The sequence below is a fragment of the Ailuropoda melanoleuca genome, chromosome 5 (assembly GCF_002007445.2).
Source record: "Ailuropoda melanoleuca isolate Jingjing chromosome 5, ASM200744v2, whole genome shotgun sequence".
Classification (NCBI taxonomy): domain Eukaryota; kingdom Metazoa; phylum Chordata; class Mammalia; order Carnivora; family Ursidae; genus Ailuropoda; species Ailuropoda melanoleuca.
Window position 1 is genome coordinate 30,651,941 of NC_048222.1, and position 13,339 is coordinate 30,665,279.

The following is a 13,339-nucleotide window of genomic DNA, read 5'->3' on the forward strand; positions in this document are numbered from 1 at the left end:
GATTTTATTTATTTATTTGACAGAGATAGAGACAGCCAGCGAGAGAGGGAACACAAGCAGGGGGAGTGGGAGAGGAAGAAGCAGGCTCATAGTGGAGGAGTCTGATGTGGGGCTCGATCCCATAACGCCCTGAGTCGAAGGCAGATGCTTAACAACCGAGCCACCCAGGCGCCCCTGCAAAGAACTTTTTTCTAAGTAAGGTAACTTTCACAGATTCTGGGCATTAGGATGCGGGTCATTGGGACTAGATAATTATAGCACTAGGAGTTCTATCTTCCAGGAAGATTCCCTTCCTCGCTGTCCCCAGGGCTGTCCTGAGTGAGGCTGTCATGCCCCAGCGGTCCACTGCCCCCTGGCCAGCATGCCATCAGAACTCTGTCTGGAGGGGCGCCTGGGTGGCACAGCGGTTAAGGGTCTGCCTTCGGCTCAGGGCGTTATCCCGGCATTACGGGATCGAGCCCCACATCAGGCTCCTCTGCTATGAGCCTGCTTCTTCCTCTCCCACTCCCCCTGCTTGTGTTCCCTCTCTCGCTGGCTGTCTCTATCTCTGTTGAATAAATAAATAAAATCTTTAAAAAAAAAAAAAAAGAACTCTGTCTGGAGTGGGAGAAGAGGCCCCACTGTACCCCAGGACTCAAACAGCCGGGTATCACCCCCACATAGGAAGGAGGTTAAGATGCTGGTCAGCCAAAACCAAGAATAAACAATGTGACAGGTGCCCACTAGCGATTGCAGTCCCCCCCCGCCGCCTTCATCTTTCGAGTCATTGATAGTGACTCATTTCTACAGCTCTCTTGGGACATAAAACTGCTTTTGATTGATTATTTGGAGAGTAAGAGGGAGCCATGGGCTTTCATTTAGCCCTTCCTAGTACATTAACCTTTAGCTCAAGGGTCAGGGGGCCAAGGTGAGGATTTGACCAGTTCCTCAGGAACATAGGATGGATTTCAGGCCTTGCAGTTCTGTACTCTCACACCCCCCGAATCTTGTTTTAATGGTCCTATGCCTTATAGCAACAGGCCTTAAAAGATTCTTTGAGCTATAGCACATAAAAGTCTTGACTTCCTTTTTTTTTAAGATTTCATTTTTTAATTTTTTAAAATGATTTTTAAAAAAGATTTTATTTATTTATTTATTTATTTATTTATTTGACAGAGAGAGAGAAGAGCACAAGTGGGGGGGGGCAGAGGGAGAAGCAGACTCCCTGCTGAACAGGGAACCTGATGGAACTCAATCCCAGGACCCCAGGATCATGACCTGAGCAGAAGGCAGATGCCCAACCAACTGAGCCACCCAGGTGCCCCTAAAGATTTTATTTTTAAGTGATCTCTATACCCAATGTGAGGCTCAAACTCACAACCCTGAGACTAAGAGTTGCAGGTTCCTACAACTGAGCCAGCCAGGTGCCCCTTATTTTATTTCTTGAATCAATAATCTAGATATTTGAGCTTGTCTTGTTTGATATTATTCAATGCCATTTTAAGCAGCCACCCCACTCTGTGTTCCTAATTTCTTCATTCTCCTTATTTTATTTATTTATTTTTAGTAGGCTCTACACCCAACATGGGGCTTGAACTCACAATCCCTGACCAAGAGTCACATGCTCTAGGGACTGAGCCAGCCAGGGGCCCCTTCTTTATTCCTTTTAAGTCTGTTTAGACCAAAGCCACTCAGCTCCCAGAATTGACCCTCGGAGGACACATGATCTCTGGTGTTCACAGCTGATAATTTTATTAGCTATTTCTCCTCTGTGTGCTGTGGGATGCTGTTTTCTCAATACTGACCGTAAACAGGAATCTCAGAACCTTTTGCCTAAAGCCTGGGCCTGAAGCCCTCTTTCTGGTGTCAGTATTTGGATCAGTTAGGGCTCTTTGGTACCAACGGCCAAAACCTACTCTGGCTAATGAAATAAAAAGAGAAGGAGGGACACCTGGATGGCTCAGTTGGTTAAGCATCTGCCTTTGGCTCAGATCATGAACCCAGGGTTCTGGGGTTGAGTCCCTCATCGGGCTCCTTGCTCAGCGGGGAGTCTGCTTCTCCCTCTGCCGCTCCCCCTGCTAATGTTCTCTCTATCTCTCTCTGTCAAATAAATGAATAAAATTAAAAAAAAAAAGAAACAAAAAGAGAAGGAAATAGAAGGATATTGGGTGGGTCACAGAGCTGAAGAAGGAACAGGGTAACCTGTCTTGGAGTGGGGATTGTGGTGGCTCTGAAGCTCCCATAATAGGATCTCATGGATTGTTTCTTAAGGATGTTGCCAAGACCTGACTAAGCAATAGTTTTTTCTCCTTTTGTCAGTCTACCACCAATTCAGGTTCTCCAGGGAGAGACTCATGGCCTTGTTGGGGTCACCCACCCATCCTTTTCTCTAGAGTCTGCAAGCCCTGTGATTGGCTGTATCACCAGAGCCTCAGGAAGCAGGAGAGGCTGTTCTCAGAGGCAGGGGAAGTTGTGCCGGGCAGGCCAAACATGGCCCCAGCCTCTGGCCTTCTCTGAGTGGGGAAAGATACAGTCCCTGCTCTAGGGAAGCTGCCAGTCGGATGGTGGAGACACAGCCTGTGCCCTCAATGACCTTCCAGTCTGATGGGAAGACTAGTCACAAAACCAAAGAGATTTAAGAGAAAGAGGAAATGTAGGTAATGGCACAAATATGTTCAAGACAGGGTTTTGGGAGGGCCCCTGGGTGGTTCAGTCATTAAGCTCTGCCTTCGGCTCAGGGTGTGATCCCAGAGTCTTGGGATCGAGCCCCAAATACGACTCCTCTGCTGGGAGCCTGTTTCTTCCTCTCCCACTCACCCTGCTTGTGTTCCCTCTCTCGCTGGCTGTCTCTCTCTGTCAAATAAATAAACAAAATCTTAAAAAAAAAAAGGTTTTGGGGAAAAAAAAGAAGACAGTGTTTTGGGTTTTTTTAGTAGTGAAAAATCAGAAACTGCTAAAATACCTAAAAAGGGGAAATGATTAAACAATTAAATGATTACATACTCTGAATCAGCATACAAGCATTAAAATCATGTTTTTGAAATAATAATAATATAAGAAAATATTAATGGTGTAATACTAAGTGAAAAAAATTGTCCAGCTGTGTAAAGCAATATAGACAGTAGAGAAATACACCAAATAAACATTTTGAGTACTTTTATATGTGAGGCCCTGAACCAAACAGTTTACATATGTTATTTTACCTAACCCTTGTGTGATAGATACTATTTTTAAAAAGGTTTTATTTATTTATTTATTTGAGGGAAAGGGAGGAGCAGCTGGAGAGGGACAAGTAGACTCCCCACTGAGCATGGAGTGCCACATGGGGCTTGATCTCAGGATGCTGAGATCATGACCTGAGCTGAAACCAAGAGTCAAACACTCAACCACTGACTGAGCCATCCAGGCACCCCTGTGATAGGTACTATTGTCCTCCCCATTTTATAGATGAAGAAACTGAGGCTTGGGAAGGTTAACTCCACAGATGGTCACTTGGGTAGTAAGTGGCTAACTCAAACCAGATCTGTCTAAGGACAAAGTCTGTGTTTTTAAGATGATCTTGGCTTTCCTTAGCTCCCAATGTTGGGGTTATGAGTTATTTATATTCTTTTATGTAACTTTCCTGAATTTTCCTCTCTATTTACACCAAACATGTATTTACCTAGGCAGTCAGGAGAAATATATATTTTGAAAAAGAGGGGTAAAAAAGAAATATGTAACAAAAATATAAGAGAAAGATACTGTATTGAACAAAAACATATGTAAGGTCTGGGAGGCTTCCTTTGTGGTACTATGTTTGTTATCATACTTTCAGTCTGCATTGCAAATATACATATGCATATACATATATGTAAATATCACACTGTCTTTGAGGGCAGGGGCCCTGTCATTTTTGTCTCTGTGGTTTTGCTTAGGGAAGATATCCTCCAACATAGGACTTAGGACATAGTACGGTCTTAGTAATTGTTGATTGAGAGAAACCAGAGACGAGAAACCACTGACCGGAAGACACAATCAGAAAAGGTTTTGCTGGGCTCCAGGAAGTTGGGAGTTCTGAGAGGGCGACTAGGGAGCCAGGGATGGGACCGGGTGGGGGTGGGGGTTGGGAATGGGGGGACAGACAGTGCTCAGGACGAGGTTTTGGTTTTGTGGCAGGAATTGAGCGGGAGGAATGTGACAGTGACAGTCGCAGCCTCCCAGTTTTTGTTCCTCCCCTCCCCCGCGCTCAGGAAAGGTGAAGAGGGGTCTCAGTTCTGCGGCGGGAGTGCGTGGCGGGCGGGCTGGGCGCTCTCGGCGCCTCCCCCGGCCAGGTCTCGGTTTCCACTCCCTCCTCCGACCGGAGTCCGGAGGCGCTGGCCGCGGTGCTGAAGCAGCGCTCTCGAAGGCGGGAGGAGGGAGGGACGGGCGGCGGCGAAGAGGCGGAGCTCTCTGGAGCTCTGAGCTGGAAAGGGGGGAAGGGCAGGGCGGCGCCGGTAGGCCTGAGACCCTGGCAGGCTGGAGGGCAGGCTGGAGAGGAGGCAGGAGACCGGAGACAGCCTGGCTAGAGCGGACAAAGGCATCTGGACAAGCTTCCCCTGAAGAAACCAAGGTTGTCTTCCTTGTCTTATTTATTAATCCTCTTTCTTCTTCCTTGGAGGGCACCTCGCCTTGTACCCTTACCTCAGCCTTCTCCCCAATCCGGCTAAGGAGTGACCCATCCCTAGGCCTCTGTCTGCAAAGCCACTGGCTTACAGCCCACCGGATCCCAGCCCGGGGCCTACCTCCTCACCATGGTGAAGTTGCTGCCTGCCCAGGAGGCGGCCAAGATCTACCATACCAACTATGTGCGCAACTCAAGGGCTGTGGGTGTGATGTGGGGCACGCTCACCATCTGCTTCTCCGTGCTGGTCATGGCCCTCTTCATCCAGCCCTACTGGATCGGCGACAGCGTTAACACACCCCAGGCAGGCTACTTTGGCCTTTTTTCCTACTGCGTGGGCAACGTGCTGTCCTCTGAACTCATCTGCAAGGGTGGCCCGTTGGACTTCTCTTCCATTCCCTCTAGAGCCTTCAAGACTGCTATGTTTTTTGTGGCCTTGGCCATGTTCCTCATCATTGGCTCCATCATCTGCTTTAGCCTCTTCTTCGTCTGCAACACGGCCACTGTCTACAAGATCTGTGCGTGGATGCAGCTAGCTGCAGGTGAGCAGGGTTAATGGGAGAACAAGCAGGCTCCCCCCCCCAGGCCCCACCCCAACCCAGGCCACAGGGGAAGCTGCACCATTTTACCCCCTGTGGAGGCTCTGGGTTTCCTACCCAGCTGTTCTCCTTTACGTTTATTTTATTTTTCAAAGATTTAATTTTTTTAAGTAATCTCTACTCCCAACATGGGGCTTGAACTCACAACCCCAAGATAAAGAGTTATACGCTCCACCAGCTGAGCGAGCCAGGTGCCCCTCAGCTGTTCTCCTTTAGCCCAGAAAAGCTTCTGAAGAGTAGAGAATTTTAGAATGGCTGAGACCAAAAGGATTGTTGAGATCAAATTGTTCAACCCCATCATCTTACAGGTGGGAACTGAGGTCCAGAAAGGGGAAGTGACTTGCCCAGGAGCACACAACTAGTTGATAGAAGGTGTCCTGACTCCCAGGCCACCTGGGAGCTGGTTGTTGTTGCTCTGGGAAGGAAAAAGAAGGAAGCTTCCATTGTTGGCCATGTGGGAATAGGCCCCAACCCAGGGCAAAATAGTCAAGTACATCCTAGATGTCTCCATCTCCCACCTCTGGGCATTTGTTCTTTCTCCTTTAAGGATCCACAGATACCTGCCCTCACTCCTCCCCTCCCACCCCAAATTGCTCTCAGGGAGATTCTAAGGTAAGTCATTGATTTGGAGTATTATGCTGTGACATTTCCCATAGAAACTTGCATTTAAGTTCCCTCTTTCATGGTGGAGTGAAAGTTTTTGTTCCCTAGTTATTGGTTTCCATACTTGAGGCAATAAATGGGAGTGATAGGGCAGTAGGGTGGTGGCTAGGGTCTTTTAAAACTATGTGGGGTAGGTGGCTACTTATGGTTTCCAGAAGCAAGGCCTTCCCTGCCCCTTTCTCTTGCTCCGGGCCCAGGCAGGCCTCTCCGTCCTTGAGCCAGCTGGTCCTGTTCTCTAAAGCCTTGTCCTGCAGCCCTTGGTCCCTTCCTACTCCAAGAACCATGCACAGGCTGCCCATACTAGAACATGTCCAGGAGCAGTGCTAGGACTGCAGACTAGAGAGAAAACCATCTCTACATCATTGGTTAGAAGGAGAAGCAGTATTATCCATAACAGGGGGAATGGAGCAGAGATCAGAATCCCAGACAGCCAAACACATAGACTCAACATTCTGTCAGAGTTGGAGGGGGACCCAGAGAGCTGTAGGTACCTCCCCTCCGCCAACTACAGATGAGGAATCTGGGACTGAAAAAGAGGAAAGGACTTGATCAAGGCTATGGCAGATCAACTAGCAACTAAGGACCAAGGGGAATTAAGGCAGTGGGTTCCAAGAAACTAGATATATTTCAAAGACATTTTTATTGAGTCACGCATTTACATAGGTATGACTTACAAAGCACTTTCATATATATCATCTTGGAGGACCCCCATCCCTACCTTAGTGAGGGAGATACTTCTCTTATTTTATACATAAAACTCTTAGTGGGTAACTTGTCTTTTAGCACAGGTAGTGATGGACAGAACCTTTGATTCAAAATCTTGTACTCAGCTTACCCACCTGGCTCCAGAGCTGACTCCCCAATCCATCTACTATCTCCCTCTCCTCTGGTCTCTCTATACGTTGAGGAAGAGGCTGGGGCAGGGGTGAAGTAAATCTTGGTGGGCAGTGGGGAGAAGGAGAGGGAATGAAGATTTAGCAGTTTTGTGACAAAGAGGAGTAGAATGGACCCTGGCATGCTTACCAGCTGGTCCTCCATATCAGAGCTATGGAATGCTGGAAACACAACCATTCCTCTCATTCTCTACACTGCTCCCTCCCATAACATCCTGCAACAAGTGCTGTTTGCTGAACAGGCAGTGCTTGGGAAGGCCTGGGTTGGGGAGGCATCAGCAGACACCAGGTCATGAAACTGGAGACATTGAGAGTAGAGGTGGCCAGATGCCATCCTATGAAACATTTACGTTGGGGGAGAGTAAACGTGGTGTCATGTTCCATCCTTTAGTGTAGGGGAATGGAAGATGAGCCAAAGGGAGGGATGAAGAGGGCCATGTGCTCTGCAGACAGCAGCTGGGACATGTGTCCATTTGAAGATGCCTAAACCAGTTAGTTTAACCATGTCAAGAAGCCTGAAACCAGGGATGGGAGCAGGAGAAAGGAAAGAGGATCAATGACTGGGACAGTGTGGGGCTGTAGTTTACCAACGGTAATTGAGCTTCTGGATGCCAGGTGTAAGCTGTGCGTGATTCCAGCTCCTAGAAATTCAGGTAGGGCAAGTTGCTTGTCTCTCTGAGTCTTGGTAACCTCATCTGTAGAATGTAGCAACAGTACCTCCTATCACAAGGTGCTGGTGAGGATAGGACGTCTAATGCACGTAAAACACCTTCTGAGTGTAGGTGCTCAGTAAACGTGAAAAACACAGAAGCAACTTTATCAGTCAGGATGGGTGGGGTGACAAATAACTCCCAAATCTTAGTGGCTTAAAACAAAGCTTTATTTTTTGCTTGGGGTACATGCTCATTGAGGATCAGCTGGGGGCTCTGCTCTCACTGTTCTCTCCTAAAACCTTGGCTGATGGAGCATCAGCTGTCATCTGGCGGTCATCATTGCAGAACTAAAGGGAGCTCTGGAAGGTCTCTCCCTAGCAGTTAAATGCTCTGGCCTGGAAATGCACACATTTCCACTCACATTTTGTTGTCTAAGGGAAGTCTTACGGCCTTGCCTAACTTGAAAAGAGGAGAGCAAGGAAGGATAAGCCTACTGTGTACCTGAAATACTTGTGAACACCTCTGATGACATCCACATCCACTGAGGTTGCTTCCGTTTGACTTTAATGCCAATAATATAGCAACAGCTGACGGTATCTGGCTGCTCACCACGAACCAGATGTCGCGGTGAGGGTTTCTCTACCTGACCACACTTAATCCTCATAAGTCGGCTATGAGTCAGGCATTATTATCCATATTTTACAGATGAGAGACTGGAAGTCAGAAAGGGTAAGTAAACTTGCCTGAGAATACCGTGTTGGCCTCCCATTGGAGCTCTGAGACACTATAAATGGGGTTGACCTCCACTGTGCCCAGGAGCTTGGGTCACGTGCTCACAGAGGGCCGCGGCACCTGTAGTAACAACCTGTTTCCAGGTTAGAGGCCCTGGGCTATTTTCCAGAGATGCTATGGAAGGAGAATGGGGCCAAGGGGAGGAGATGGAAAGAATGGAAAATCCAGAAGGGCAGCTCCTTTCCACATTGAACTGTTCCCTTCCCCCACCACAGTTAAGGCGCAAAGTACTTGTCTTACACCAACTGGGGAAGGCCATAGGTTTTACCAAAGAGCTCTAGGAGGGTTCTTGCTCCCCTCCCTTAAGTATCTTCCTGAAACACTTCTCATTTTGTCACTAAGTCTGAAATGTTGGCACCAAATACATTCAGCTCCTTGGAGAGGTGTGTCTGGGAGTTGAGGGAATTAACTTTGAGCTCAAAAAGGTCAGGAGCCATGAGTTCAGGTGTTGGCTCTGCTATAGTTGGATGACTGGGCAATTCACTTGGTTTCTCTGATACCTCAATTTTCTTTTTTTTTTTAAATATTTTATTTACTTATTTATTTATTTGACAGGGACAGCCAGCAGAGAGGGAACACAAACAGGGGGAGTGGGAGAGGAAGAAGCAGGCTCCTAGCGGAGGAGCCTGATGTGGGGCTCGATCCCAGAACGCCGGGATCACGCCCTGAGCTGAAGGCAGACGCTTAACGACTGCAACGCCTAGGTGCCCCTCTCTGATACCTCAATTTTCTAACCTGTAAAATGGGATATTAAAACATGGCCTACTTCACAGAACTGTTGTCAGGAAAAAGGGGGAAAATGGTACATGAAATATTTTGTGACCTATAAGAGAACTATATAAGTAAGTTTGTCCTGTATAAAATGAAAGAAGAGTTGATACATTTAGGTGGGGAGGTGGGATCCTGATCTTTATACTTTCTATGCATTCATTTGATCTGCTGACCTTCCTTGCAAGTGCAAGCTGAGCCCAAGGTAGGTAACTGGGTCCTGTGAGGTGCTTCTCAGGTGCTCCTGAGTAGGGCAGAGCCTTGGAACTAAAGAGCCTCTGGGGCTGTGGAAGGAGGGTGAGGGATGGGAAAGTGGCACAGATAATGGAAGGCACCCCTGCCTACATGGTGATTGTCCTTGGGGTCGCCTTGGTCGCGTTCCAGGATTATGTCACCTATCTATGCAGCTAAGGTGGAGTGGTCATGGGTGGGAGGGCATGGGAGAAGTGAGGAGAAGGTAGGGAAAATGACATTTTTGGCTGTAAATATTAAGTCAATGAAAGCACAGGATGGGGTAATCGTAGCTAGCACTCATGCAGTACTAAGTATGTGCCAGGTGCTTTTCCAGTATTAACCATTTCAACCTCACTACAACCCAAACAAGTAGGAACTATTCATACCCCCACCTTATAGACGAGGAAACTGAGGCCAAAAAAGCTAAAGTGGCTTGCTCTGACCCACCCAGCTAGTTAGCAAAGAGCTGGGCTTGAAATCCAGGCAGACTGTGCTAGTGTTTCCCAGCTTTTCCAATTGAGAGAATTACCGGAAAGAATGCTTTTGAAAACAGAGATTCCTGAGCCCAACCCTGGCCTGGAAATCAGCATTTTAAATAAATACTAGGGATTCTTAAATTCAGGGAAGTGTGAGCAACTGTGCTGACCTGTGCTGGGTCAGGTTGAAGAGACCTATTTGCTTGAATGAAAGGTTCGTGAAGGAAGTCGCCAGAGATGGGGCTAGAAAACTTCGTGGATTCATTAAATCTAAGGTGCCAAGTTGTAGGGCGTGCCGTTATTCTATGTGCTGTAAAAAGGAAAAATGCTTTTTTCTTTTTTTTAAGTAGCCCAATGCAGGGCTTGAACTCATGACCCTGAGATTAAGACCTGAGCTGATATCAAGAGTCCGACGCTTAACTGAATCACCCAGGTGCCCAGGAAAAATACTTCTACTCCAGCCACAGCCTGAAGCTTTCTTATTATACTTATTTCAGAGATATTGGAGTGTGAACAAATGTACATCTTAGGAGTGATGAATTCTCTGGGCTGGGACCACATTTTGGAGGGATTTGAGGCCAGGGTGGCAGTGCCTTATCAAGTCCAAAGTGAGGGGCATGGCTGAGGGCCTGGTAGGACCACCTGGTGCCATGGCAGAATCTTCCCTGGGGTGAGGAGCTCCGCTTTCTGCCTCTACCCCTGACCAAGGGCAAGTCTCTTTAGCATTTGGATCCTCGATTTTCTCCCCTGGATTCTATAAGAATGGGGGGGGGGTAGGAGCTGCCCCATACCTCTCAAGGCTGTTGACACAAAGAGAAGGAAGGTAACAAGATGGCAGCAGTGCAAGGTGGGAGGTAGCAGGCTGAGCACACCCAACCTGACACCATCTGCACCCCCTCCTACCCCCTCAGCCACAGGCCTGATGATTGGCTGCCTGGTCTACCCAGATGGTTGGGACTCAAGTGAGGTGCGGCGCATGTGTGGGGAGCAGACGGGCAAGTACACGCTGGGTCAGTGCACCATCCGCTGGGCCTTCATGCTGGCCATCCTCAGCATCGGAGACGCCCTCATCCTCTCCTTCCTGGCCTTCGTGCTGGGCTACCGGCAGGACAAGCTCCTCCCTGATGACTACAAGGCAGATGGAAAAGGTAACTCATTATCCCCCAGGGAGGAGGGGCTTCCTCTCAGCCAGTCACCAGAGGATTGGTCCCTGGCCAGGGGTTGGGGACACCAAGACCAATAAGAGACAGCCCTTATTCCAGAGGCCAAGGCCAGTGGGGGTTTGCAAGCCAGCAGGTGACGAGGTAATGACAGAGGCTGTCTGTGGTAGAAGGGTGTCCTCCTGCCTCCCCCACACCCCCAGTCCGGTCCGGGTCTACAGGGGAGAGAACCCCGACCCGGCCTGGGGAGCTGGGGGTGGCCTCCTGTAGAAGGTGGCACTGAGGCTCGGTCTGCAGGTTCGAGGGGAGTTTGCCTGGTGAGAGAGAAACAACAGGTTAGCAGAGGAGCTGAGTTGTTGGGGCAGGAGGAGAAAGGCACGTTAGGGGGCAGATGTGACAGCTCCTGGAGTGCAGATGGTGGGCGCCTCTTTGAGTTGGGGTGAGAGCCTTGGGGTTCTCTGCATGCCATCCTGTTTCAATTTCCTGCGGCCCAAATCCTATCCGAGTCATAAGAGTCCGTTGTAGCTGACTGAAAGCCAGGCACACCCTTCAGCCTTTTCTGTTTCCCATTGACCTTTCTTCCTCCTACGGTACTTTCTGCTCCTGTCTCTCATTAGGCTCTTCCCCTGTGTTAAGGGGCTTTTTTCCGGGCATAAATTTTATCTCCTTGTCATAGGGCAAGTTCCTGTCTCACACCCTTGCGAATCCCAAAATGCCTACACTCAGCAGGTGGCCACTGTGAGGGGCCTGTTGCACCTCAGGGACCTCTCCAGTCTCCTTTCCCCATAGTTGTCTTCACCCCATTGACCTGAAGTAGAAGAAAGAGGCAAACCCCTTGCTCCCCACGATCAAGGACCCTTCCCAGATAAGGAACTTGAAGGCCGGGAGGCAGACCCACCCAGAGGTACACAAAAAGGTGGTGGCAAGGAGGACCCATAATTCTGGCCTTCTCTGGCTCAGCCCAGGGCCCACTTCTCCATAAGGAAGCAATCAAACTCTCGCCCTCCTTTGGGGGTGGAAGAGTGACTCACATACCTAAGTTATGCGGTTAAAGATGAAAAGCAAATTACTAGAATGAGCTGGGTCAAGGAGGAGAGAAGAGAGGTATCTTTCCACTGCAGGAGGAAGCCTATAGCTTCTAGGTTCTGGGAACACTTAAGGCCTGGGTCCCTTGCAAACCCCATAAAGGGAAGGGAAATGGAACTAGTATTTACTGAGCCTTTTCCACGTGCAGGAGTGATGTAAGTTTTGTTCACAGGAGCCATTTTTCTTTAATCTTCACAGCAACCCTGTGAGGGCAGGTTGGAGGTGGGGGAGTCCGGCAGCAATTTGCATATCCAGCATTTTCTCCAGTGAGGGTTTTTCAGGGAGGCTTCGGCAGGAGCTGCTGGAGCATTTTGTTCAGCTCTCAGCCTCAGGGCAGGGCCAGCCTTAAATCTGTCTGGACACATGCAAAGAATATTTTTACATTACTCATTTGCATTCTTTCCTTTCCAGAAGGGATTCTTTCAGCTGGCAAGAAATTTTATTGACTTTATTCATGCATTCACTCATTCATTCAGTAGGCTACATGCATGGAGCCCAAAGGTCTCGACCCTGAGATCAAGACCTGAGCTGAGATTGAGAGTCAGACACTCAACTGACTGAGCCACCCAGGCACCCCTACATAATTCTTTAAAGTACTTTCTTATGAAGAGATAGTTTTGCCCCTTTGACACTTTTCTTTACAAATAAACATGTCAGTTGGCTCTCCTCTCCGTCCTTGTCCTTCTCCTTTCATATCTCATGTGCGTCTTCAATCTTTTCAGATTTTTTCTCTCCGTATTTTAGTTCCTTCACTATCATGCAGGATTTAGTTCATCCTTTTTGTTTCTTACTTGTGAGAAAACACCCACATAACCTTTCTGAATCTATTTAACTACACAGTGAAGTAGTTATTGCCTCTGTCCAAGCACAGAATTGGGTCAGGAAAGCAGAGGTTGTTGAGTCCCAGTTCTTCGAAGTCAGTCTTCAAGGTAAAAAGGGGGACACCAATTCCTGCTCTGCCACCTCTATTATTGTGTGGCATGAATGAAACAATGTAGCAGAAATGAAACCTTGCACAAGCACATAGTTGTTGATCCACTCCTGAAGGGTTCAGGAGGCAGAGGAGAATGAGCGTGGGCTTTGGAGTCAGAACTGGGTTTAAAATTTGGGCTCTGACAAACCGTAAGAGAGTCTTAAGCATAGGAAACAAGCTGAGGGTTGCTGGAGGGGAGGTGGGTGGGGGGATGGGGTAACTGGGTGATGGACATTAAGGAGGACACGTGATGTAATGAGCACTGGGTGTTATATAAGACTGATGAGTCACTGACCTCTACCACTGAAATCAATAATACAGTCTATGTTAACTGAATTTAAATAAAAATTTAAAAAAATAAAATTTGGGCTCCACTGTTATCTAGCCGTGACCTTGCAGAGGTTACTCAACTTCTCCGAGTCTC

At 48.2% G+C, this 13,339-nt stretch overlaps 1 protein-coding gene across 3 annotated transcripts in view; it reads left to right on the top strand.

Annotated features, from left to right (window-relative positions):
- The window catches only part of LHFPL5 (LHFPL tetraspan subfamily member 5), a 31,541-nt gene that overhangs the window by 13,588 nt on the left and 4,614 nt on the right, over window positions 1-13,339 (top strand). For 2 of the 3 annotated variants that reach the window (XM_034660616.1, XM_034660617.1), the window contains exons 2-3: window positions 4,616-5,160; window positions 10,608-10,844. In XM_034660616.1, coding sequence (XP_034516507.1) covers window positions 4,749-5,160; window positions 10,608-10,844 — 649 coding nt within the window. In that variant the 5' untranslated portion in view covers window positions 4,616-4,748. The remainder of the gene's footprint in view (window positions 1-4,615; window positions 5,161-10,607; window positions 10,845-13,339) is intronic. The other variant, XM_034660618.1, reaches the window with a different exon arrangement.